Raw genomic sequence first — 25637 nt, forward strand, 5'->3', positions numbered from 1 at the left:
TGCTCAACATCTTCAGTCCTCGTGCGCTTATATGGCTCAGTCTCATGTGCCATAATATTGCCTTGTCATCATCAGATAACTGTTGTACTGTAGATGCATTAATAGAGCCAACAATGGTGCTTCATACTAGCATGTAGAGGCCATTCTCTAGCTTGGTCTTTAGCATGACTAAAGAACCTTTAGCCACCTTCATTGTACCTCTCTCGCTCATGTACTTGTAGCCTTGATTATCTAGAGTACCCAAGGATATCAAATTCTTCTTCAGATCAGGAACATGACAGACTTCTATAACAGTCCCCACGATTTCATCATGACAGCGAACTCGAATTGAACCAATGCCAACTATTTTATAAGTTACATTATTGCACATTACTATAGTTCCTCTATTTTTCTCATAGCTGCTGAACCAATCTTTTTGAAATATCATATGCAGAGTACAACCAGAGTCTAACACCCATTTGTTGTCATAAACTCCACTATTGCATGATGTTGTTAGTACATATTCATCATTAGAATTATGTACCTGCTCAACAATAGATGCACTCACCTTTTCTTTGGACTTCAACATAGGACAATCTTATTCAAAGTATCCTTTCTTATGACAACCCCAACACTCCACATTCTTTTTGTTCACACGAGATTTTGATTTGTGCTTTAATTTTCTCTTTCCCTGTTGGCTAGTAAGACCTCTTATAAAGAGCCCACTAGCTTCATCATCTTTGTCTCCTTCAAAATGCCTCCGCACATCACAAGAGTTAAGTGCTTCCTGCACTTGCTCAAGAGTGATAGACGTCTTTCTATACATCATTGAATTCTCCATATCACGATATTTAAAGTAAATGAAAATAGCAAAGCACATGCAAACGCCTTCTCATCCTTCTTAATTCTAGCAATCTGTAAGTCCATCACTAGTTTATTAAATGCATCTAGATGGTCTTGCAAAAAAATACCTGACTTCATCTTAAATATGTGAAGACGCCGTTGTAACAACATCCTTGTTGTAATCGACCGGTCCTGGTAATGCCCTTCCACCCATCCCATAACTGTTTGGTCATCTCCTCGGTACTTGTACTCACTCCACAAAGCAGGTGCAAGGGATAGTTGGATTACACTCAATGCATCTCCTTCAATCTTTTTTTTGTCGGAAATAGATGTGTTATCGGGGTATTTTTTGTCAATAGCGTGGATTGAACCTTTCCTCCGCAGTAATGCCATCATCTGAATTTCTAGATATTGAAGTTGTTGCGCCCACTAATTCTATCAATTTCAAACTTCATGAAATTCATTTTTACTTGTTCTTCCTCTTCTACTACAAAGTATTTGGAAATACAGAAAAGAAGTTCAGACTGTGCTGCAACCACAAAGCATACTCAGACAAAACCTTGGCTCTTATACCAATTGTTAGAGAAAACTTGAAAATATAAAGAACAAGAAAGAACAACAATATTTAACGTGGTTCGCATCAAAATGATCCTACGTCTACCAGAGAACAACCGCTTTTATATTAACAAAGAAAGAGGAGAGATCCCAAAGACAACTAAGAGAATTGTTCTATCAATTCTCTACTCTTCTAATGTATTTTCCAAATGTCTTATAATATGAGAAGATAAGAGAGAAATGTTTTTGAGGTGTGTTTCAAATGAATCAAGAGCTACCTATTTATAGGAATGAATTCTTGATCTTGATATCATCCATGACATCACATTTTGTCAAGATGTCAAAGTTTACCAAACTTTCACCGTTTACCAAACTTTCACCTACCAAGTTGCTACATTAAGACTATCTAAAATCTTGTCAATTTTAACACAATATGATTTATTTATTTTCGAATTAGTTACTTAATAAGTACTTGATTTGGCAAACTTCAGACAAAAGTATGTTCCTCCTTCACTTTTCCTCGAACCTCCAGCTCATCTTATTTTTTTTCCAATTTTTTCGTTTGGTGTTGGTTAACAGAGATTTAATGCACGTGTCAATACAACAAATGCAATCATCTGATACTTCAAAAAATATATAAAAAAGAGAGAAGTGGAAACACATAATTCAACCTAAATGCACCATAATACAACAAATACAATCATTTGACATCTCATAAAATATATAAATACAATTGTTTGGTATATCAAAATATATAGAATTACAGAAAAACGAGGGTGGAAATACAAAATATAGATTGAGTGGTAAAAATATAAAATACGAAGAGGGATAGAGAGAGAGGGGTGGGGGCGAGAGCCAAGAGAGGGTACAAAGGCGAGCGAGATAGAAAAAGAAGGGGAGAGAGAAAGAGAGAATATTTTTTTTTCCTTAGCATCTCAAACAATTTCTTTGAATTGTAAATATTCAAATTATAATCATAGATCTTTAATTATGTCCAAATGATAGTCATTTTTTGTAATTTTTTCTCATTTATTTATTCGTATTAAAAAGGAAAAAAGACAATAGTTGACCCACCACTATTATAATATAAGTATTTTCTCCATTTTTTTATACATTTCAAAAAGAATGTTTGTTTTCTTTGTTGACAACTTTTTATTTTCAACTTTTCACGTAACATATTTAAAAATCATATATCTTTAAGTTAAGACAATAAAATTCAAAAAAAATCTTTACTTTAATGTGAAACGGAGGGAGAGTACTTGGTAAAACTACGTATGTCATTTACTAAGTTTGGGAAAGGGTATAAGCCGTATATGGCGTTTACTTGAAGAAACAATGATGTTTCAAGCTTTTATAAGGATACGAGACTGGACCATTCAAGAAAGATGGACCATAGCTCACTTTTGCTTTTGATGAGTTTTGGCCTTTTCTGGACTAAATTGGAATATTGGATCACGCTTGTATATGGATGTGAAAGAATTAAACATAAGTATTAGTGCTTGTTACGATTACATATTTACATTTGGATAAAATTTTAAAGAAAAGATTCTTTGAGTCTTCCAGAAGGAAAAAGACCACAAAGAAGTTCATAATGTTTTTTTTCACGCGAATTCAAAACTTATGATTTATGAATTCATTATTTTATATATTACAAGAAGAGTGATGGTCAAGTCTTCTGCCATGATTTGTTGTCATGGCTAAATCCATTTGATGGTTTTGGCAACAAGTGAAAATATCAAAAGATTTTAATTGTATTTTTATATCTACTACTACTAAGCATGATGTTGACAACTCGTAAATAGGATATAAAGACTTTGTCACAGTCATTTTTAATGTTTTATTATTATAAACATAGTATAAAACTTCTTTAAACTATTATTAATTAGGTCATAAACTTAAATTATTATTGTCGAGTTTTGCTTTATATACTTAATTTATTAAGTATATTCGAGTTGAGAATCTATTGAAAATAATTTATATATAAAATCATGTTCATTAGTAACTTTAAAGTGACAAAAATTGTGGAGTTATCCCAAATTTTATTAGCCACTACCATAAGATTCTCTATAGCTGGACAAAGCTGCTACAGAAAAAAGGAAAAAAGAAGAACTAAAGTTGTCTTTAAAAGAGAGGAATAAAGAGGAGGAAAAAGGAAAAGCGACTAAATTAAATTAATTTAATGGGAATAAAGGTATGATTTTGCTATTTAATAATTCTTAATCTTTCCTCTTCTTTTTTTACAAAGGCTAACCATACAATAAAAGACAAGCCATAAAGACAAAATGTATGGTTCAATTTGCAGACGTGGATATGTAGTTATGTACACATTTTTATTTTTTATTTTTTACCCCCATTTTGGAGGATTTATAATGTTTCCACACTTCCCTCCAGTGTGACTCGAACCCAGGACCTATCGGTCGTGGGTGGAGGTGCTTAACCAACTGAGCAATCATCACTTGTCTACACATGTTTTTTATATGAGAAAAAACAGTTTTTCAAATTATTTTTTTTATTCTTGTTAAGTATCCGCATTAAAGTTTAATTAATTTAAATTTGCATCGAATAGGCTCCATTCAAAAAATACTGCTTTTTACTAAGATTTTTTTTATATATAAAGCTTAAGCCCAATACCTCTAATTAGAAAGAGCAGCCCTATCATGTGGACTGCATCCATGATAGTTTTTCAATTAGTTGATAACTGAAAACTCGAAATACATGAGCAAGACGGCAACTGGCATTCATTCTTTGTCCATTGTTACTGCTGTTAAATCGATTAAGATCAGCACGGTACAAAAATCTGGAAACCTCTCAAATTTTTGGGGTTCAATGATTTTGTAGGTGTTGGGATCCGGTCCATTTTATTTGTTATACTTGGTAAAAATAGATAGTTTAAAATAATTATCACTTAAAAATCAAGATATAATTAGTTACTTCTCGAGTCCCATATTAGATGGGCATTTCGAACTTTACACGATGATTAAAAAATTATTAATACATTAGAAGACTTTATCATTTTACTTTTTATTTATATCAATACAATAGAAATAGCTAGTATTGAGAATTGTTTACATAAAATGCCATATTTATTGTAGGGGTAAGTTATCAAGTAATATGGGACAAACATTTTTAATAAGATACCCATCTAATATGGGACGGAGGAAGTATTTATTTTCACATTTGTCCTTAGAGCTCATTTGGTACGAGAAATAAGGGACAACCAATTTTGTGATTAATTTTAGAATGCGTTTATCTCATATTTGATTGAGATAAAATCGCGAAATAACTTATCAAAGTATTATAAATTTATTTTTATTTCATATTGAGGATGAAATAACAATCTCGAAATAAGTTATTCGCTAACCAAACGAGCGCTTAGTCATAAATATAAAGAGATTAATGTGGTGCAAAAGAGACAGATATTAAATTGGGAGAAGTAATAAATAAAGATCAAATTACCCTCTAGTTAGTATTTTTTTAAAAGGGTGTGCAAAACAAAATACTTCATCCGTTTTTTTTATTTGTCACAATTTTCTTTTTGAGAGATAAATAATATGAATTTTGACTAACATTTTAAGATGAAAAAAATACAATTTATAGTACTTTTGGTATAGTTTTTGAATATTCAAATTTTATTTTAAAATATAAATTAATATAATTTAATTTAGCTTTGAAAGTTAGTCAAATTGACTTAAAAAAAATACAATGTGACGATTAAAAAGGAATGTAGGGAGTATAACAAGTAAAATGGGCCATAGGGAGAAATTTCTCTCATTAATACTTAGTGTTGATTTATCAGGAAGAACATGGAAGAAGAATCATCTTACCAAGGTGATTTGCTAATTAATCTGATTATAAAGTCAACTCCAACATTAGTGTAATGAGCATTAATTAATAATAATATGTTTAATTAAACAAATTCAAGCATTAATTAGCCAGTGATATCATCGATCCACTTGCTCTAAACCATCCATTTTCCCACTTTATTATTTTGTGAATGTATACCTTCTTCTAATATTTTTAATTAAATGTTGTTTGCAGATAATTATTCAACTTTTGATTTATAACACTAAATGTCAATAAAATTGATTTTTATAATGAAAAATAACTCAGCTATGTTTATTGTTAATAGGTCAGAGGAATTTTTAAAATGTCGACAAAATGATATTTTCTTATTTATTTTGAAATTCGACTAATTGAGTATTTGTGACGAAATTTTAAATTTGACTAATTCACCCAACAAACACAAATATTTTTATAGTAGTATCAAGCAAAAAACCTTTTTTTTCTCTCCATTAGATTAGCAAAAGTGTGATACAATAGTAATTGAATGGCAATATGTGCTAGTAGGCCAATACTAGGCTTTTTCACAAGTAGTACTTTTCAAAACATGATTCACAAATACACAATTGTACATAGCCAAAAGTAAGAGCAATCATACCAGAACGAATTTATTTGGGGTCGGATAAAGGATTAGATTAATTCGAATTTGCATATAGACTCATTGTAAGGGGCGGTTCCCAATAGAATTTAAAATGGGACCGAGGGAGTAGATCTCTAAAACTCTAACCATGATTGTAATTAAATGACAATATGCTAGGTAGTAATCAACATGAGTCGTGGTAGGATAGTTAAGATTCATTCACCCTTATCAAAGTCTCTCAAGTTTGAGTTTTAAAAAATTTAAATAATCTTTATGGGAGCGTCGCCCTCCAATGCGAATCCAAATTTAATTAGTTTTCAATGTGATGAATATTAAATACCGAATGATTGAAAAAAAAATGAAAATATGCAGTAGCAGGCCAATATTTGTCAAAACTTGAATCACACTACACAACTACACAACTGTACATGCCAAAAATAAGAGCAATCTTAGACAAAATTTTTAAAAAAATACAATAATACGTAAATTTACTATTTAACTTAACTTTAACTGACATCTTTGTACTTCAATTATAGATACATACAAGTAGACAATTAAAAATTTGTATAAAGTTAAATAAGTAGACACAATCACCCTTAACCGGATTTGTGAATGATTGCCTTTGAGAATATCATATCTCCAAGCAACAACCATATTGAACATGACCACTGTATTCATCAGTAGTCTCTACTTTTGTCCATTTTTCCAATTTACCATCACTCCCTAGATCCAAAGCATACAAACTATGCAGTCCATAAAATTGGCCATTTCCCACCAACATCAACTTCCCCTGACACGCTGTCAAATATGCCACGCTGGTAATCCCTGGTGGCAATCCCGCCAACTTCTGCCACGTAGCATCTTCCTTCACTGCCACGTCACCGCCTCGGCACATGTATAATCTCCCATCATTACCTTCAATGCAACTATGAGGAGAAGTGTTGATCGCACTCAAGAAGTCATCTTCCAGTAGCCACCGCCACGTGGCAAAATCGAACACCTCAGCATGGTTCTCAAAGTGACCTTGCGCCCACGTAGGATAACCGCCGATGACGTGGAATTTACCTTTGTGAAATACAACCTTACATTCGTCTCTCTCCATGAACATGTCCGGAATTGTAATCCACTCGTCTTTAACGACGTCGTATGAGAGGACCGACTTCATAGCATTCTTTTCGTCGTCATGTCCGCCGGCGACGAGGATTATCCCGTCGGAATTCGAAGCACATCCGAAGAACAACCTCTGCCGACCTGGCATATCCGCACCGCGACGCCATAACCCGGATATGAAATTGTAGACGAAAACAGAGTCCATGACCCGCCAAGTAACCGGGTCACACCCGCCAATCACTAATAAATCCGACCCGACTCCAACAATCCGGCAAAACCTCGGCAATCCATCAATCAACTCCGGTATCGGCGGCAAATCGTACCATGAGCCATTTTCCGGGTCAGAGACAGATAGCCGGTAAACCTGAGTAGAAGAAAGGGCAGTATCACCCTCTGGCTTTTTCACAGTAGAAACCATAGATTGGACCATGACCAAAACGGGTTGGTTCAACCCGGATAATTTCCGCCGGAGGCGAAACTCCGGTAGCGTAATCTCGCTGTTCCAATTTTTGCATACAGAAGCTGCTTTAGAGAACTGTTGAACAGGTAGACGTATGAGACATTCAAGAGCTATGTCATTAGGTAACCCCGGGATCAATTCCTCCATGGCTAGCTCGCTTTTTGTATTATGATTTGCTCGTAAGTAAATTTGTATAGAAGAAACTTTTGAAGTGAATTTAGTTGGGTTTTTGTAGGGAGGGAAATGTGAATGAATATATGAGAAGACGAAAGGACATAAATTATGAGACGTTGGTTTCACAAAACCGTAAGCGTGGCTGGCCGGTGTTTCTTTCTAGGGACAAAACTTTTTACTTTGTGAAGTAGGAGTGGGGCAAAGGGGAGGTCACAGAGAGGGTTGTTTTCAGAGCACACAAGTAGCACAACTTGCTTGTTATGACAATAATCAAAAGTTATAATTGGCTGGCTATAATATTTAAAGGGCTACTGGCATGTACAAGTTCTTGACATCATTCTCTCTCTTTCTTTTTTTTACCCGATCGTATTGTGTATTGGAATCCCAATTCGGAATACTTGTATAACCATCACAATTTTTGTTGGTAACAATGTTAACTATTATGTCAGTTGTCAATTGCCTCGATAAATATTTATGAGCTTTTAGGATATTTGATTACACGATCAAAAATAATTACAATTAGTTAAAATATATATATATATATATGTGTGTTGGCTATTAACGATTGTGTTAAGACTATATTTTGATTGTAAAATAATTATGTGCTCAAAATGATATAGATTTATAATTGTAAAATAATAAATTTATGTTAAGACTATATTTTAATTGATTAATCATTGTCAAAATGATTACATTTGAGAGTGTGATCTAGTGGTCAATGAAGTGAATTGTGAATTATATGCTCTCAAGTTTGAATCACAACAAAAACAAAAAAAAGATATTTTCTTCTTGGTTGTTCAAGCTCTAATAGATAAACACTATTAAAAATAAGAAATTAGCCACGAAATTTATCCCTAATTCCTAATTAATCAGTCATCTCTAAATAGCTCCTTACTAAATAGATTTTCATATAATCAGTTGCTGATTTACAGCTAAATAAAATTAGCATGAAATTTCTATTATCTAGTTAAAAAAATTATTCATCGCTAATTTATTTTTTTAATCGTGAAAATTATCTAGTGCCTATGCGGTGGAGGTAGTACTCATTTGGAGTAAACGCTGAATATGAATATTAATGTTCCAATAGTTTCTTAGTCTTGGCCTTTTTCATTACTGTTTACTGCTTGCGTTTCTTAATATTATCTTTTCATTATTTAAAATTTTCTATGCTTTGCTCTTTTATCCCATCTGATTCTATTTGTTATTGTTTACCCTTGCTTGGCATTTAACTTAGTTAACTATTCGAATACGTTCGGCATGAATTACGTTTAATGATTTATAACCATATACTTCATATACTTTAATAATAACTCTTTGTACTCGTGTTACAAGATGAGTCTCAATGATATATAAGAAAATTCTCTTGTAGAAACATATAACAGAACCAGGAAGTATAAACAAAATAAAATAAAGGGGATAATAATTCGGAATAAATTAACTTTATGTTACTCTATTTGCCTGTTTTTCTATTTTTTATTTTGGCATTTTGTATCTATTTTTAAGTTCGAATAATTTAAATATATTTTGAAAGTGAAACACGTCCTACCGAAAAATGATCATACTAATCTATTAGATATCCTATGATTTTCAACTCCCTTTCTAGTCCTGTAACTGGTAAAGTTGTTGTCATGTGATCAGGAGGTCACGGGTTCAAGTCTTGAAAATAGCCTCTGGCAGAAATGCAAGGTAAGGTTGCGTACAATAGACCCTTGTGGTCGGGCCCTTCCCCAAATCCTGCGCATAGCGAAAGCTTTAGTGCACCGGGCTGCCCTTTTTTCTAGTCCTGTAACCCTTAATTCCCCTTTTCTTTTCTTGTTGCCTATTCGAGGCTAATTAGGATTTAGGCATGCTTCAGCATGCTGCTTAAGATTTTTGAATTCAAATTGACATAGTTTATTTGATTTTGCCGGTTCTATACAAAATCAAAATGGTCATATATTTCTAAGATGCTTTTCAACTTTAATAAAGTTGAAAACATATTAACCAATTTATTATGGCTAAAGTCTAACTTCATTCTTTTCCACATGATACATTCCTAATTTTAAGATCTAAGCCATTAGTTTAAAGCACTTCAGATGATGCTTCCATATATGTTGACATTAACAAATTTATAATCTAATTCATCATGTATTTCTAAACACATGGAATTAAGTAGCTAGTCTTCCATAAAATAAGATACAACGAAAAAAAAAAAACTTTGCTAATGAAACAGGACAGCTATGTTAACATTATTTTACAGGGTATGTGTTGAATGTATGTATCTGACGTTGAATTCACATCTTCTACTTGATATTATAATAAATAAAAAGGGGAAAGAATAAACAAACAATTAGATATATTACATCAAAGATGGTGCCTTCTAGATTAAATTGCGCATGAAAGTAAATAAGTGAAATCAGAAGTGGGACATACAGATTGAGATTGTATATGTGTTGATTCGATTTTTCATTGCATACAATATATTAAAGGAGAGACGCTTTCTACACCATTTTTTTCATGTTCAAGACTCAAACTCGAGTCACGACACCTCTGAAATTAATGGTGAAGGTTCCACACCTTTATTTTAATTTTTTTAAATTCCAATAGACGAAGCTATAGCTTGTTTAAATAACAAACTAATTGCTGTTTCTCTTTTTTCCTCATTATCTTTTCTTTTCTTCGAAATCTTCATCTATTAATTCATTATGGACATAATATGTCCAAAGAATCATACAACCTTATTCATAATCCAACTTGAGAATATTCTATCCCAAGAGAAACCATATATACAACTCGCTGCCTTCTGATCCACGGGATTATATAACTACAATATTTTGGGCATGAGTGTACCATCATATACATAGACTACATATTAAATACACTTTCTCCCAATTTGATCAGTTACGCAACATCTTAATTGATCCGTGCCTATGTGATTAAATTAATTATCAGTTTGAAATTTATAGATCAACTATTATATACGTTTTCAAATTCGTCATCATAAGATAACTGTTTACACTAAACCAAAATTAACAATTGCTTGGAACTTTTTATGGGGTCATTTGTAGTTTCCCCTATTTTGTGTTGGTTTTTAATTTATATCTTTCGTAATAAAATATTTTTTTATATATAAAGTATAAAATAATATTTTTGTATCATAATATTCGATAAAATATGTCTAGACATGGCTTCAATTTCTAAAGAATGTACGCCCACTAGACATAAGTTTACGTGCGATTTTATGCTATTTGAAGAGCACTGTCCTCTAGTTCCAACATGGAGGGATAGATACAATTTGGCTTGTCCATATTGTACAAGACATGCTCACATGTTTATTGATCCCAAAATATCAACTGGATAAGGTATATAATTATATGCGTTAATATTCTATTTCATTATTTCAATCATTGATAACACAAATTTTTTAATCTGGATCAAAATGATTTTTTGAATTTTTATACGTGCAATTTTCTTAATACATTGCGATATTCTCACATTTTTTCCCACCAAGAACATTTGCCTATTTTGTCGGTTTAATCTTTTCATGAGTATATAATAAATATTCATAGTCAAATTGTGTAAACCCAATCTCGTACATAGTTAAATTCCAATTAAAAATGGACTTGAACCTCATGATTTTTAAGGTGTTGAGATTTTCCCCTCTTGCTGTGAGTTTGATAATGGTTCAACAACGTAACCAATAAAAAGACAGTTTCCTTTTTATAAAGGCTAAATTAAAATAACTTATTTTGATAACAAATGGCCAATAATAATTTAATTCTCAAACTATTCTAAGATTGTGAGCTTTGAGAACTCAATATACAATTGATGTATGTACTCTTTTAGATGGAGCATACAGGATAAAGTTAAAGTTCAACACAATTTATTGTTTTGGACTGATCCCATGTAATATGTGAAAAAAATTAAAAAAAATATAATTTGGTATAATTATTATACAATTTAGAATATACTTCTTTATTCAAAATCCACGATGTTTAAATTTTGAATCATCATGAGTTATCATTTCAATAATATTTATGTAACTATTCATGTCCGAAAAGCTAATTTAAAGAAAAGACGATTGTCTTAACTATATAAGGTGTCTCGAGATTTGTCTCGATCCAATGTAAGACAATTTTCTTCAATACAATCGACACACACATATGTGTGTGTGTTAATTAGATATAATTGTATATCATGTTAAAATATATACTTAATATTGATCAGAATAATTATAAATTATTATTATTTGCTTCCAACACACGCAAAGTGATCAAGTAACATTCACAAGGTGCTAGTCAAAAGTTGACAATAATTAGCAATATAAAACTGAATCAAATGACCATTTAATATTGCTTCAAATTTTTCAAGACCGTGTATGAAATTCAACTAGTTGCTAAAATAGAATGTTCTTCAAGTTTCCATACATTGTACAAGGAATTTGTTGTCAAATGACTTCGACTTCACAGCCCTTACCCTTTCAGTCCACAATTTATATGATACTCAATTGCTTGCTTTAATCAACAAGTAAACAATATGCACTCAAGTCTCAACCTTTAAAAAAAAATTGACAATTGACATTAATTTTGAGGTGAATTTAGGATTTAATTTATGTGTTTAATCTTTTAAGATTTGTAGTGTGAAAATCAATTTATTTATTTGAAAAATTTAAAGTTAGAGGTGGAGTAGTGTTAATCCATACTTTTTTTGCAAAACATATTTAGAATTTGAGTATACTTTTTTTATAATATGATTTATATCCCCAAGTTTCTAAAACCTAGTAAAATCATTCAATTTGACTATTTTACCTAAAACATATAATTAAATTTTATCTCAAAATAGATAGTCATATAATATCATGGATTAGATCTCATATACGACTTAATACATATTATTACAAACATTTTACACTTTATTTGATTTTTTTGAAAATTACTTGTATTTAATTATAATTTTTATATATAATATTTAAGTATTTAAATTGTATATTTAAAAAACCACAGAAGCTAGCGTTTGGCTCCAAATTCCCAAATATTTTTGGCAAGTAATTTTTGGGTGAAGTTTCACCATACGTTTGGCCACACCTAAACTATCACATTTTTTTGAATTTCATACCTAAACTATTGGGAGTGTGAGTTTCATACATAAACTGTTACTTATTAGTTTAAAAAACACACCTAAGTGGTATGTGTAATACACTCTCTTTTTTATTTGAAAAAACCTTGTCACATGGCATTGCACATGAATAAAATATTTCACCTTGACAAAATAAAATAAACTTTTAAATTATTACTATCCAAAACAAAAAATAATTATTTTTTAAAAAATAAAATTTAAAATATTTTTTCTCACCCAACTCTACCACCTCCCCCCTTTCCCCACCCCCACCCCGCTCCGACACCCCCTCCCTTATATTTTTTTTAAAAAAAATTATAAAATATTTTTGAAAAATTCTCACTTCACCTCTTTCCTAAAAAAATTTTGATATTATTTTATTTTTTTAAAAAAAAAATTCTACTCACCCCATCTAACCTCCGCTCCTAATTTTTTTTATTTTTTTTACATTTTTTTTGTGTTGTGTTAGATATATACATATATTTTTAGGAAAGTAATTTTTTCTACTTGCATACCGAATATAACAAAAACAAAATTTTATTTTAAAAAAAATCTTACGGCAAGTAAATATATAACGAGAAAAAAATTAAAAGCAAAGGATTAGGTGGGTGGAATAGAATTATTTTATTAAAAATTTTAAAATAATATCTAAATTGTTATATGAAGGTAGGGGGGATGAAGTAAGAATTTTTTTAAAATTTTTTACAAATAAAATTAAAAAATAAACTAGAAATTTGAGGGGGGGGGGGGGAGGAATCGGTGAGAGGAAGTGGTGGAGTGGGGTAAAAAAAATATTTTATATTTTATTTTATAATTTTTTTGGGGATAGTAATACTTTAATAGTTAACTTTAACTAATATTAATAATTTATTTAATTTTTGTCAAGGTGAAATGCTTTGTCAATATGGAGTGTAATGTGATAATTTTTTTTAAAGTAAAAGAGAGAGTGTAATACACAACATGATGAGAGTTTAATAAAATAGAGAGTTGTGTTTCTCAAATTAATAAGTACATTTTTTAGGAATCACATTGTGTAGAGGGCTAATTACCATTTTTTCTACCCTTTTTCAATTTACAGAAATCCCTTAAAAACATGGTAATCCGAATACATTAATTCAGTAATTCGGATACATTAATTAGGATTTTTATATATCGGCAGATAATATTTAAAGCATGATACATTAAATATATAACTAATTTATGAATCAAAATTAATGTTTTCGGATTACTGAATTAATGTATCCAGACGAAAAGAAGGAATTTTTTATTTTTTTTTTGAAATGGCTAAAAATAATAAAAAATATGGTAAATAAAGGAGTGTAATTAGATAATTTTTCCAACTAATAAATGATAGTTTAGGCATGAAACTCGCATTCTCAATAGTTTAGATATAAGCTCAAAAAAATGTGATATTTCAAGTGTGTTTTCATAAAAATTCTTGCAGAATCGAGAATAAAGTTTTCATTCTGTACATGCCAGATCATGAATTAGTAACTGCTTCTAATTTCCAAAAAAAAATACCAATTGTGTCGAACTTTCCATTTTTGGAATAGTTACAGAATCTCCATGAATAGGATCAAACCTTATTCCATGGTATTTACACGAGGTTCCTCTTTAAGAAAGTTCCCGAGAGGCTTAGTTGATCTATGATTTATGTTTCATCTTTCGTTTCCTTTTCGTTTGTTTCAAGAAATCTATCAATCAATTCCAATTCTTTCTTTTTCTCTTGATTCTTTTCCGATCGAGCTTTCAAAAAATATCATTTTGTACCCGTCGGTTTTAGAAATTATTAAAAATACTCATAAGTTTGTGTTATCATTTTATAATTAACATGTTCCGTTAAAAAAATTATAACATAATTGCTAATAATCAACAACAGAAAAATAAAAATATGAGCAAGAACAATACATTAATCGAATTAAAAATAAATTGTTCTTTTTTTTCAATTTTGTCACGCAAAAATAGACAGAGATGTTATTTAATGGTATTGATTGGTCACGTTAATGGAGTAATTTGGTAGATAAATATTAATTAGAATATAAATGATGAGTGCTTTATAAAATATAAAGTTTGGGTATTTTTTAAATTTTTAAAACTTACCAAATATTAGAACTTGACCCAAATTCTAGTTTTTTTCTAGAACTTGGGAACATGGGATGTTTACCAGATATATTTGCAAGTAATGACAAATTATATGGCCAAACACTAGTTTTCATTTTTTTTTTAAATTTTTTTTCACCAAAACTATTTGAGGCCAAACAACACCGAAATATAGGAGTAATTAAATTGGATATTTTTTTTGTGCAAAACCTTACCTGACTACTATACTATAAGTATCCAAGATTTAGAGTTTGTTTGGCTTTGCTATTAAAAATTGCTTATTTTTATAAGCACTTTTAAATATAGCTTTATAGAAAAATGTTTTTGAAAATAATAATTTATGTTAGGCTAATTCATTTGAAAAGTGTTTTTGATAAGTATATTGTGTTTGACTATTTTTTTTTTAAAAAGCGCTTTTGAGAGTCAAATTATGAAAAATGACAAGTATCAATGCATTGATTATTTTATAAAAAGAAATTATTTTAAATATTTATTATAAAATTTTAAATTAAATTTCTATTTTTATTAAATTAAAAGGCACATATTTAAATTTTCAATCAATATTATACATAGATAAATAAAAAATAAATTAAATATTGATCTAATATTAACATAATAATTTAAATATAATTAGGTATATTAAGTAGAATAAATTTAAAAATCATTCCACAAATTAAATTAGCATATGCGAAAATTCATCACAAAAATAAATAAATAAATACAACAACAACAACAACAACCCAGTGAAATCCCACAACGCGGGGTCTGAAGAGGGTAAAGTGTACGCAGACCTTACTCTTACCAAGATAAGATGGTTGTTTCCGAAAGACCCTCGGCTCAATAAAAACATTAAAAGAGGTTAGATAAGGTTAAGAAGTTACGAAGTTCAAAGCGATAAGGTAAAACAAATAACGAGAGCGATACAAATAAAATAGAGTAATCAAAATACAGAAAGTAATAGAAAGATAATAGCAAAGATCAGAGCACAAGAAATTATAGTACGCTAATGCGCCTACTAATAAGGTAGAATAACGTGACTATGTACTAGTCGTCTACCCCTAATGTGGGTCCTCCACACCCTCCTATCTAAGGTTATGTCCTCGGTAAGCTGTAGCTGCGTCATGTTCTGTCTAATCACCTCTCCCCAATATTTTTTTCGGCGTACCCTACCTCTTTTGAAATCATCCATGGCCAACCTATCACACCTCCGCACTAGGACATCTGTGTCTCTTCTCTTCACATGCCCAAACCATCTCAATCGCATTTTCCACATCTTGTCTTCCACCGAGGCCACTCCTACCTTATCCCGAATAACCTCATTTCTTATCCTGTCACTCCTGGTATGCTCACACATCCATCTCAACATTCTCATCTCGGCTACTTTCATCTTTTGAGCGTGAGAGATCTTAACTGACCAACATTTCGCCCATAGAATATAGCCCGTCCAACCACCACTTTGTAGAACTTGCCCTCAAGAGACATATTAATAAACATGTATATATGACAAGAATAGTTTGATCTTTTAAAAAATAATTTTCTACTACAATTTTTTTTAAGAAGCAAAAATTTCTAACTTCTTCCTAACCAGAGAAATACTCCTTGTTTCTGCTTCTAATTAAAAACAATTTACCCATTATCCAAACATCTTAATTTTTAAAAAAAATATTTTTATCTGGAAATAAATGCTTTTGGCCTCCTTAACGATGCCAAACAGACTCTTAATTACAGCATAGCATTAAAATACAATGGAAAATCTATACTGATTTTCGCAGAGTAATAAAAAGTTAATACTGTCAGAGTGAATGTGATTACACTTTCTGGAAATACCCTAAAATTGTTAGCTTCTTCATCAATGAAGGGAAATATCACTGTAAATTCAAGCAATTTACATGTTCATTTTGCTTTTGTAGTCTGAAATTTGACGAATTCGCCGTTCGAACATGTCTGGCTCAAACGACGGTGACAAGAATGGGAGGAAACGTAATCTTCCTTCATGGATGAGTTCAAGACCAGGCTCAAGTGGTTTGGGTCAGAATAAATCAAATGATGAAGGTGAGATGACGGAGACAGCTGAGCAAGCGAAAGGTGGAAGAAAAACCAACCATGGCAAAACACTTCCCGACGAAGCTGAGAACGAAGCACATTTTTCAAATTTTTCAAAACTTATGGTATTGTAGAGTTTTCCCAAATTATACAAGCTGGGCGTTGCCCGAATATTGGGAATGAATAGGGAGGATTTAAATAGTCAACTTCGACTAATTTTTAGATTCAGTTGTTATGAGATGTGCGGGATATTATAGGGCGGAATGGTACATATAGTTGATAGAACTAATTTGACTGTTTTAGTAATGAATTTGGCTGAATAGAGCTGAATGAATTTTAGTTCTGTTTGTTATAAAATAGGTCAAATATAGTAGAATGAATGCTAATGATTCATACATTGGAACAAATCTAATTTTAGCTGCATTTGCTATGAGATGGGTCGGACAGCTTAGAATGTATATAGAGGCTACATATAGTCGACAATTAACTAATTTTAGTTATGAAACTGGTCAATAGCATGGTCAAATCCAAGTAATTCTAGCTGTGTTTGTCATGAAATGTGTTGAATGGAGTGGAATGAATATGTAGGATTTCATATAGTCAGCCCAAGTAATTTGGAATTACAGAGTATGTTGATTGATTGATTTAGCTCGTTTGTTATTTCATTTAAATCATGATGGCTGTTCTGTATTCTGAATGCTGCAGGAAGGGGTTGTATTTGTCCTATCAGGTTTTGTCAATCCCGAGCGTGGTACATTAAGGTCCCAGGCTTTAGAAATGGGAGCCAAGTATCAACCTGATTGGAACTCGGATTCCACACTCTTGATCTGTGCATTTTCCAACACACCAAAGTTTCGTCAAGTTGAAGCAGATAATGGAACAATTGTATCGAAGGTTTACCTCTTTCCTTTGGTGTATACATGATGTTGATTTTCTGCAAGTCCATTATGATAGGAAGGAGTCTGATGTTCTAAGGAGGTAGTGATGCGCCAAGTAATATGTTCTTCAGTGAAATGAACAAAATCTAACTGCTTTGTACTATTAGTGCCTTCTCTGTTTCCTATCCATGTAGATTTCAAACTTCAATTTTGTCCTTGTGTTTGAAACAAAACTATTTTGCTTGATCATTTCTTTTGTGCCAATATCCTTCTGCTTTATATAACTGCATGATTCATAATTTCCTTGCGCGAATGCATTCTATTTTATTAATGACATTTCCTCCTCAGAAGATGATATGTCAGTCTGCATTTGAACATGGGAGGGTCTTAGACCTAGATTATTTGATTAATGACATTTCCTCCTCAGAAGATGATACATCAGTCTGCATTTGAACATGGGAGGGTCTTAGACCTAGATGTCGATCTTATTCTTTTGGTATTTCTGCAAGATCAAGGTGTAACTTAGTTGAGAGAGAAAAATCTCGATATAAGTCTTTGTTTATGACTTTATTCTTTATCCTGACTTCCTTCCTTTTGTTTTATTCATCTTCCTTTTGTTTTCGTGCGTGGGGAAAGTGGGCTTTGCACTGTATGTGGAATTATTAGGCATCCACATGTCATGAAATTGTGTGATTAACAGTGGGTTTTATTTTGTTTAAGTTTGTTCACGTTGAGCACCACTGCCTTCTTTATGTGGGGACATGGGATTACTATTGGAGTTCGATTTTTTCTTCTACAACCTCTACTCTATCTAAGTCTAAACGTTTTTGCCTGTTTTGCTCAGGAGTGGATAACAGAGTGTTATAAACAACGGAAACTTGTTGAAATTGAAACTTACTTAATGCATGCTGGCAAGCCTTGGAAACATCAAAGTGTCTCTCATGAATCCAGCCAAGGTTACCTCTCTATGTCTTTGTCTCTCCTCCTCACCCCATCCCACCCTATCCCAAAACACACACTGTTTGTGTGTTACAGAAGGACGGGGCTCATTAAACTCAATATAGTGAATGATACTTATAGTTAACCAGTGTTTCAGTCACAAGGGAGATGGGCTAGAACATTGATTCTGAGAATTCCATATGTAAGTGCAATAGAGTATGCGTTTTTAATTAGTAAGTGCAATAAAGTATGTCTTGGTCCACCCTGTTAGCATTTAATTTACGGTCCCCCCTCCCTGATAGAAGAAAAGGAAGAAATATCTTGCATTTTCCCCCCTTCCCAACCTTAGAAATTTGATTGACTTTTAACATGTGACGCTGTTATTGAGCACATCAACTTATTTAGAATAGTCTGCACTGTGCTGACACAAGTACTATGGATACATGTCTAGAGAGGTAGTCAGTGTTGTAGCTTTTGGAATTAGAAGGTTCATAAAAAATAACATTGCAATAACAATTACCAATAACCTGTGAATTGTGATGATTAGTGATCAATCCATGAGTGGCTTTTTGGTGTCTAGATTTCCAACTTCAGTGAATTGTTTAGGTTTTAGGTTAATGAAATTGTCTCTGGGGTTTGAGTCTCTATTTAATCAACATGTGATGTCGAAGTGAAAATTTGAGAATATCCATATATGTTTCCCAACTCATGTCTTTTAGAATTCCTGCTGTTTTCAATCCACGCTTGATGTGACTGAAGATGCGTTGCTTGCTCTCCGCTATTATTTGTCTCCTTCTAAGCCATGCATTGGGTTCTCATGATTTGAAATTTTTTCTTTCCAGTAAGTGGACCATCCTTAAAATTTATGGACTGTTTTGAGAGGCTTTCTTAGGCAATGTTATTCAATTGATCTCTCACATGAAGGCAAATCTAATTCAAATAAAGAAATGGAAGTGTATCTTTGTTCTAAAGTTAACAGCCTAATGGGACATACAAACATGGGGAGAAATAAGGTAGTATTTTTAAAATGAGAAAGGATGATTATTAGTTTGAGCACGTGAGGTGTCCTCAGTTTTTCAGGGTAAATAGGTAGAGGAAAAACCTCGAGCCAATGTTCGACTACCAGTTGCTACGGTGCTGAAGTAGCCTATGCCATATTTCTGGGGAAAAGCTTAAATGACCTTAGACAAAAGGGTACCTATACCTTCTTATAAAAAAGGGTACTTGTGCCTGACACTCTCTGGTAGGGAGAAATACCTAGGGGCGCGAGACATCTTTCTAAAGAAATTGGCAAAGTAGCGCCTTAACTTTCGGAGAAGGGGTGCCTCCTTATGCAATTACCACACCCGGGTGACTTTATTACCCAAAATCAGGTCTCCACAAAGTTATAAAACCATACGGGGCTGACACCTGCCAGTGCCGGAATGTCAAGGAGGTTGGTGAGCTGATGAAAGGGGAGTCATGGGACAAAGTGTTATTTTATTTTCCTGTCATTTTGGTAATGGAAGTTCTATGTTTCTCTGTTCTTCACTCTCTGAAAGAGAAGAGATATCTTTAACCTCTTTTTCATTTGTCTATATTCCATAACTGACCCATCTTGGTCCTTACAGATCAAAAACCATCAACATCTAGAAAATCCCATACAAGAGCACAGAAAAGTTCACCTGTTAAGACAACTATTGCTCCTTCATCTGAGGTACTTATCTTTTACTTGTCGGTATTGATAAAGGCTCACCATATGTAGATTCAAAATAGGATTCTGAATCAATTGTCCAGAACTTGCTTTTGTGATCCACATTATCTTATTGTGACAGGAGGTACATTGTGATAAAGTAAAAGATGGTTTCTCTCCATCTAAAGTGAAAAAATGGGCTATAGATGATCTTAACCGGACGATATCATGGCTGGAGAATCAAGATGAAAGGGTAAAGTGATATATCTAACTTTTCTGGAATCAATTGTTGACTTGTACAGGAGTTGTTTTCAATCTGATTGGTTATCTTCGTTTGGACACAATTTAGCTTTGTCTTCTGTCTTGTTAAAAAGAGAAAAATAAATGAATACTTAATCCTTGCATAATTTTATGAAGTTATTTGTCGCTAGTTCTCTTACTCCCATCAAATTTGATTTTGATACAGCCAGAGCCCCATGAGATGAAGAAAATAGCTGCTGAGGGAATTCTAACCTGTTTACAGGATGCCACAGATTCTCTTAAGCAAGGGCAGGTAAACTATTTTTTGCTACAATTTCCCCTTTTTTTCTATTGAATGTCTGGTTTATATTGAATAAGAATTATGTTGCTGTTCTCTTACTTGCCATTTTAGATATCCTTTACTAATCTATATGACCTCCGTGGAAAAAGCTTAGATGGGGATAGTATCTCTCTTATCAACTTAACATTTGCTGTGATTTTTTTTTGCCTTATCACCATTTGAAACTGCTATATAGTTTTGCTTCAGGATCTCCTTCTTGCCAATTTCCTTGAAATGTATTCTGTTGCTTACAATTATGTAGCACCATTGATGTTGGACTCTTTTTCATGTAGTTGACCCCAACTAGTTTTGGTGTGATGCATAGTAAATTGCGCGATTATGATGTTGGACCCTTCTCACAAATTAATTATTGCTATACTAGTTACCGTTGTTTATATTTACTTTATAAAGAAAAGTAGTTAGCACTCTACGACAAATAGCTAGAATTGCAAGTTTTATCTAATTAGTTTTTATGTTTGGCTGCATTCTTTTGTTGGATATTACCATAGTGTATCATTGAACTGCATTTTCTTGATAAAATTTGCGTTTATTAAGTAATTGGTAAATACTAACCCTCACTGGGTGTTTACGCCAAACCAACTTAACTTACTATGGTGATTTAATGTAGTAAAACTCTTCATTAATTAATCATGGTTAAGTGATAGAAGTGTGCGTACAAACACATATCATACATTCTATTGGTTTGGTGTAAACACCCCGTGTAGGTAAATGTTTACCTAAGTAATTTGTGATGCCAAAGTTCTGGAATCACGAACACATTATGTACACGGAGGAAGGTACTGACAGTGAAGGTAGTCAATTGACTCAATTCTACCTGTAAATGTGGCGGTAGTAACCAGTTTGCGTATAGTCTGGGTGGACATTGGATATTCTGGCTATCACAGAGGCATGTTAGGTTGTAGGGGGTTCTATAGGGTGTGTAGGTGATGGTTGCACAGTAGATGGGTGACTACTGGCTAATGATAGGAAACTGGAAATGGCGTTAAACGACGACAAAAGTCTGCTGGTTTGTAAGTCAGTGATAGCAGAAGGTGGAGCAATGACACAGCTACATAGAGCTGAATGAGCAATGACCTCATTATCTTTTTGCAGACTGATTTTTAGCACACAGGGCATAAATTTTTGTGCTTCCTTACTTGAGTCCCATCAAGTGAGAACATTAAGCATAACGGGTTGGAATAGCAGTTTTCATTCTAAAGTGAATAACTTCAACAGGTAACAGATATTCTGACAGATGATTGACCAAGGTGAGATGAATCCATTGTAAATTTTTTATTAGCTGTGATGTTGTGCTTATAAAAAAAATGGCTGTTCCTTTGAGGAGAAGTTTGAGTTGCTCTTTTGAAAGAGTATACAGTTTCATTGTTAGGGCTAGAAGTGTCCTTTGATCTGTATTTTTAGTTGAATGAATACTGTGTCCTAGGAAATGGAAGATAGGTTGTAAATTTATTTGCTTTGCCTATCTTTTGAATATTGCGCTTTCCTATGGAGAGACTTTTCATATCTTGAGTCCTTAAATGTTTTTAAGAATTCTAACTGTATCCATGTTGATTCTCTGGTACAAGACTTGGTGGAAATTTTGTTTTAAGATTTTTAATATAATAGGGTTACAAATAAGTTCAAGTTGTACAACAACAACAACAACCCAGTGAAATCACACATCGTGGGTCTGGGGAGGGTAGAGTGTACGCAGACCTGACTCCTATCAATGTAGGACGGCTGTTTCCGAAAGACCCTCGGCTCAATAAAAGTATAAAACAAGGTTAGACAAGAATATTAGAGTAAATAAGTAGATAACGAAAACGGTCTAAACAATGGTATAATCAAAGCACAAAAAACAGTAGATATTATTATTGGATAATAACATAAATACCATAAATAACATACAGCAGAGTACCAGAAATCATAGTGCGTTAATACGCCTACGAATAAGGGAGAATAAAACCACTATGAACTAGCCTTCTACTCTAATGTGTGTCCTCCACACCCTCCTATCTAGGGTCATGTCCTCGATAAGTTGTAAATGCGCCATGTCCTGTCTGATCACCTCTCCCCAATATTTCTTCGGCCTACCCCTACCTCTTCTGAAACCATCCATGGCCAGCCTCTCACATCTCCGCACTGGTGCCTCTGGGACTCTCCTCTTCACATGTCCAAACCATCTCAGTCGCGTTTCCCGCATCTTGTCTTCCACCGAGGCCACTCCTACCTTTTCTCGAATAGCCTCATTTCTAATCCTGTCACTCCTGGTATGCCCACACATCCATCTCAACATTCTCATCTCGGCAACCTTCATCTTTTGCACGTGGGAGACCTTAACTGGCCAACACTCTGCCCCATATAACATAGCTGGTCTAACGACCACTTTGTAGAACTTGCCCTTAAGTTGTGGTGGCACCTTCTTGTCACATAAGTAAAAGTTTAGGCGATCTCAAACATAAGAATACAATAGTTTTCAAGAGACAGAAGGCCTAAGAGAGAGATGGGGAACTTCTCTCCTGTAAATCTTCTTTGCACGAGCTTCTGTGAGCCCCGAAACAGACTCCAATTACATGTGTTAAGCGTCGTGCCAGTTGCTTTTCTTTTCTCCATATTTTGATGATGCGTATGACTCATCCTCCAATTTATTTGTGTTTTTTCTTTGTTGGTTATTCTTGTCAACTCTGTAGGATATGCGTCAAATAACTGAGCAGTGGGAATGCATCCCTCGTGCGGTTGAGGAGCTGGCAAAGTTTGATGGTAGTAGTGTTGGTTCAGCTACACTGCACAAGGATCTTTGCAAGCAAGCTGTGACCTGTAAACAAATTTATGAGCTGGAGTACAGAAATAGAGAAGACGATGAACTTTTGAAGATGAAAGAGCAGAGAACTCGTGTAAGTGGAAAGGCTGGTGGCGCTGCCAAGGATAATTCTGCATATGACAGTGATGATACCGTTGAGATGACAGAAGAGGAAATTAACCAAGCTTATAATGCTGTAGCATCTACCATTAAAAACACTCAGCGAGTGTGAAAATGGGGAGGTAGAGTAGACGGATATCGGCTTAACCTAATCTTCATTCCTTTCTCCTTTTTTTTTGGTTGTTTTATTTCTTTTGGCCTGTGAATGGAGAAAGATATATTAGTTTTATATTTGAACTGAGTATCAACATCAAGAGTTGTCATCTGTCACTAACCTGTTATAAAAAAGTACAAAACCCCAATTACTTTGGGATAGATATTGAAAGAACTCAAACCTCCAACAGCCCAACAGAGATTACCAACCACACTTTTTTTCTTTTTTCCACTTCCTCACTTAAGTTTTTTGATGGAATCTTTTCACAACCCATCTCCCTTCCATTCTCGTTTTGCCAAACACTGAAGTAGATTTTCGTTTAACTGTTGATCTTTATCTTTTTTGAGATTTTTCTGTCAAGTTGGTTTAGGTCCCAAACAATCTATGTACCAATAACTTTGATCCTCGGTACCTCAATTTTGAAGCAATTTGCGTGCACTAAAATTAATTGCATGGAGTCCGTACTTCCTTTCACCAATTGATTCAGATTTAAATGATAAGAAATCACATGATATTTGTGTCTATGATGAAAATTTTAATTTGAGACCTTGTGCCTCTCAAAATCTTAATCCATTTCATTAATCATTGATGTAATGCAATATATGCCAATTGTTTATGTTTCAATTAATGTTAGAAGGAATATTATTACTGAGTTCAATAATAAGTTGAGGAAATTGAGACCATTATTATATTTGAGTTGAGGGCGAAATAATCTCTCTATGTTCACGAGGTAGGAATAAATCTACATACACTCTAGTCTTTTCAAATTCTGCATGTAGATTTAATTAGGGGTGTTCATGGTTCGGTTTGGGTCGGTTATTGATTAAAACCATAACCAAACCAATTTAGTCGGTTTTTAAATGTCTAAAACCATAACCAAACCAAGTAAAATAATAACCACGGTTTGGTTATTGTCGGTTTGGTTCGGTTTTTCGGTTTATTGTCGGAAAGACATGTTGATGGCAAATTAGGTCCACCAAACTTGCAACGTAGTTTATATTTACAAGAGCAAGTCAAATAGGGGTTCCAAAATACAAACAACTTTGTCCATAAATAAAAAAATTACATGTTTAAACTAAACTAACTAGATATTAGAGAATCCATAGACCATAATATAATCAAAAGTACATCTTCCTTAGCTTAAGCTCCAAACTAATCAATGCTCAAAACAGTAGGGTTTTTACTTTCTAGGGTTATTCACATAGTTGGAAGTGAAAATGTAAAAGGAAAAGAAAGAGTAGGGTTTTTACTTTCTAGGGCTATTCACATAGTTGGGCTTCAGAGTTGAGAGTTGAGAGAGTTGGGCTTGGATTGGGCTTGGATTGTTGGACATAATAAGTATATTAAAATTAAATTAATAATTAAAAGGTATAAAATATTTTTAATTATTTATGAAAAGCTAATATTATACATATAAATAATTATAATTTTTATGTATATAATTATCGGTTTGGTTCGGTTATTTATTCGGTTATTTTTTACTATAACCATAACCAAACCAAATATTATCGGTTATTCAAATTTAAAACCAAACCAAACCAAACCAAACTGAATGTCGGTTTTTTTATTCGGTTTGGTTAAATTTTCGGTTTGGTTTTGGTTTTAACCAAAACCGTGAACAGCCCTAGATTTAATTAGACATGTTGAAATTGAGACCTTTTAAGTATGATTTTTTTTTGGGATAATTACACCACATGGTCATTCGACAAAAATAAT

General features: G+C 32.8%; 2 protein-coding genes across 2 annotated transcripts; one reads left to right on the top strand and one right to left on the bottom strand.

The window, feature by feature from the left end:
* Positions 1-6165: 6165 nt before the first annotated feature.
* LOC129899491 (F-box/kelch-repeat protein At1g80440-like) lies at positions 6166-7855 on the bottom strand. Its single transcript, XM_055974480.1, has one exon. The coding sequence runs from the start codon at positions 7512-7514 to the stop codon at positions 6429-6431; it is 1086 nt and encodes a 361-aa protein (XP_055830455.1). The 5' UTR covers positions 7515-7855; the 3' UTR covers positions 6166-6428.
* An 8622-nt stretch (positions 7856-16477) lies between these two features.
* LOC129900622 (DNA-repair protein XRCC1) lies at positions 16478-24015 on the top strand. Its single transcript, XM_055975634.1, has 7 exons — positions 16478-16903; positions 17484-17672; positions 18501-18612; positions 20206-20291; positions 20410-20520; positions 20734-20820; positions 23538-24015. Exons 1-7 carry the CDS (start codon positions 16676-16678, stop codon positions 23877-23879), a joined length of 1155 nt encoding a protein of 384 aa, XP_055831609.1. The 5' UTR covers positions 16478-16675; the 3' UTR covers positions 23880-24015.
* The last annotated feature ends 1622 nt before the right edge of the window (positions 24016-25637 follow it).

The sequence above is a fragment of the Solanum dulcamara genome, chromosome 8 (assembly GCF_947179165.1).
Source record: "Solanum dulcamara chromosome 8, daSolDulc1.2, whole genome shotgun sequence".
Taxonomy (NCBI): domain Eukaryota; kingdom Viridiplantae; phylum Streptophyta; class Magnoliopsida; order Solanales; family Solanaceae; genus Solanum; species Solanum dulcamara.